The 2743-nt window shown below is 35.0% G+C and overlaps 1 protein-coding gene across 1 annotated transcript; it reads right to left on the reverse strand.

The window, feature by feature from the left end:
- Positions 1–629: 629 nt before the first annotated feature.
- On the reverse strand, positions 630–2124 carry LOTGIDRAFT_204918 (hypothetical protein). The gene is made up of 2 exons (XM_009068879.1): positions 858–2124; positions 630–764 (listed from the first exon to the last, which is right to left on the reverse strand). The coding sequence occupies exon 1, from the start codon at positions 2037–2039 to the stop codon at positions 1026–1028; it is 1014 nt and encodes a 337-aa protein (XP_009067127.1). The 5' UTR covers positions 2040–2124; the 3' UTR covers positions 630–764; positions 858–1025.
- Between the last annotated feature and the right edge of the window lie 619 nt (positions 2125–2743).

Below are 2743 nucleotides of genomic sequence, written 5' to 3' on the forward strand. Positions count from 1 at the left end.
TATACTTATCAATATTATGATATAAACCATAACGTATAGTTATTAATATATTATTTCTACCAGGTTTTGACATTTCCATCCTGTTTTCACAGTATTTTTAATGATCAGTTTAAACTGAACTTCAATCTGTCACAGCTTGTCTTGTTTAATAGACAGTTTTATACCAGGAATCTGGGTCAACACACAGACTCTGTCACATTTATACATCAAGAAAAATTTGATAACTAGGGATGGGATGGGTGGGGTGGGGATATTGTTAGTTGCTACTAGTCATGATTAAGATCAATATGTTTTAATCTGCTCTCCGACATATTTATTAATGCTGCTGTCCTGACTAAATTTCCCTCATTGTACACTGCATGGCATTGCCTGTTTTCATTAGCCAACATGGTGCAGAAAAGTAGGACGTAAAACTCCATTCATTTCATTTCATTTTGGACATATATATTGGAGAATAAAATTTACTGATGCCACCATTAAATTATAAAGCATGCAGTGTGCAATGAGGGAAAATAGGCCAAGAACAAACCTTACAGTGATCTACTAACAAACAAGCGACAGGACTTGGCTTTTTGTCCCATCGAATCCAATCAGGAACTCTGATTTGTGTCATTAAATAAAGACAAAGATGAAATTTTAACTTTTATTATATTTTAAGAGGTAATAGCACTATGTCATTTTTTTCAGCGAATCGACAAAATAACTGAAAAGTAAATGTTTGAATTCACTTGAATATTCAACACAAACGATACAATGGACATCTCCTCAGTTTGTTTCACCATTAACTCTTTATCATCTAAATGCGAGTGACATTTTCTTATCCTGGCCTGCTCCAGTCTTTAGTTTTTACTAATCTCCTCAGTTTGTTTCACCATTAACTCTTTATCATCTAAATGCAAGTGACATTTTCTTATCCTGGCCTGCTCCAGTCTTTAGTTTTTACTAATCTCCTCAGTTTGTTTCACCATTAACTCTTTATCATCTAAATGCAAGTGACATTTTCTTATCCTGGCCTGCTCCAGTCTTTAGTTTTTACTAATCTCCTCAGTTTGTTTCACCATTAACTCGTTATCATCCAAGAAATACTGTCCAAGTCGACCGTTTCTAAAATCTTTCAAGAATTTATTAGCAGCCCACTCGAAATTTGGCACCATAATGTGTTCGTTGGAAGTTTCCTGATTTCTGCTTTTGTTAATTTTATTGTTTATGATAGCGATTTCTGCTAGAAAGTCGTAAACATTATCAATTGGTTCTTTCAGTCCGTAGAAATCAACATAATCAAAACGTTGATGAGAATTCAACCAAAAGAGTAGATAATCCGACATATTTTCTGGTCCCACGATTTTATCCGGGATACAGCGACAGATAGCTAGTTTCATTCCAGCGTCAACATTGGGTATAGATGGCGTTAGGATCCCTGGGGTGTCGAAAACATACGTCACAGGGTTATTATGTACCATTATTTTGTTAAGTAATGATCTGGTTATTCCGGCCACAGCTCCGACCTGAGTTGCTCTGCCTTTAGTTTTGATGTGAGACCATCTTATAGCGTTGATAAACGTTGATTTTCCAACATTGGGCACTCCGATGACTAAAATATTATACTCTGGATTCCCCTGTCTTTGATATCTCGGCCGGGAATTCGTCAGTTCTATAGCCGTTGGTAGAATGTGGTCTTTTAAAATTGGACTCTTTTCATAGGTACGAAGATCAGTGTAAAATATTGTATCCACGCCCTGTGTTTTTAGTTTATTTTCGATGAGTTCCTTTCGACGTACATTTATATCCGCTAAATCGTATTTATTCAAGAGTAGAATATGTGGTCGTAAGTTAATGAAGTCCCTGAATCTCGGGTTTCGTCCAGAAAATGGAATCTTCGCGTCATGAACTTCTATTACACAATCTATATCCTTCAGAACAGCCTGAATTCTCTCCATACTTTTAAACATATGACCTGGAAACCATCGTAAAACTTCGTCACTCGTCGCTTCAAACTTTGTTCTGAATGTTTTAGTTATTTCAAACACTTTCCTACTCATATTTCAATTGAATTCAGCTTTTAAACCAACTAAAACAACATAATTCAGCACAAGAACATTCTACAAAACTTTACTTCATGGGCGCAGCCATCTTTGTAGGGGAGATAACTGGTGTATCAGACAGATAGACGCCAGACCACAATGATTGATTTAATTTTTATCTATTTACACTTCTTGCTAAAATGTTTGTATGTTTCAGGATTCTAATCGGAGCACCGAAAGCCAATGATTCCAATTTACCGGATGTAAAACGTTCCGGCGCTTTGTATAAATGTTCACCAGAATATCCCAACCATTGCCAAATTGTAGAAATTCATTCCAAAGGTAGGGAGTTTTTAATCAATTCGGTTAAATGGTTTTTACGATAATGACGTCAAAATATTATATCTTGATATAATAATGATAATAGGCCCTAAACATAAGGCTTATCAAACACTTAGTTTTAGTGGAATTACAGGAACCACAGACGTCTGATTGAAAATTAGAATGATGTAAATTGATGCTATCAGTGTCTCTGATACACATAAAAAGTTTAGGAAACGTCTTTACAATCTCTTTAGTATAAAGACATTTAAAGCTTCACTAAAATTGAATTTTTTTATATTTTTTAGGGAATATTAAACAGACAGTAGTGAAATGGAAGAATATAACTTTATTTCATAGTAAAAACGATCAGTGGTTGGGAGCGTCTCTTGATATTAATG

This window comes from Lottia gigantea (genome assembly GCF_000327385.1).
Source record: "Lottia gigantea unplaced genomic scaffold LOTGIsca_95, whole genome shotgun sequence".
Lineage (NCBI taxonomy): Eukaryota > Metazoa > Mollusca > Gastropoda > Lottiidae > Lottia > Lottia gigantea.

Coding starts and splice junctions, on each gene's coding strand:
- LOTGIDRAFT_204918 (XM_009068879.1), bottom strand. CDS start 2,039: ATGAGTAGGAAAGTGTTTGAAATAACTAAAACATTCAGAACAAAGTTT.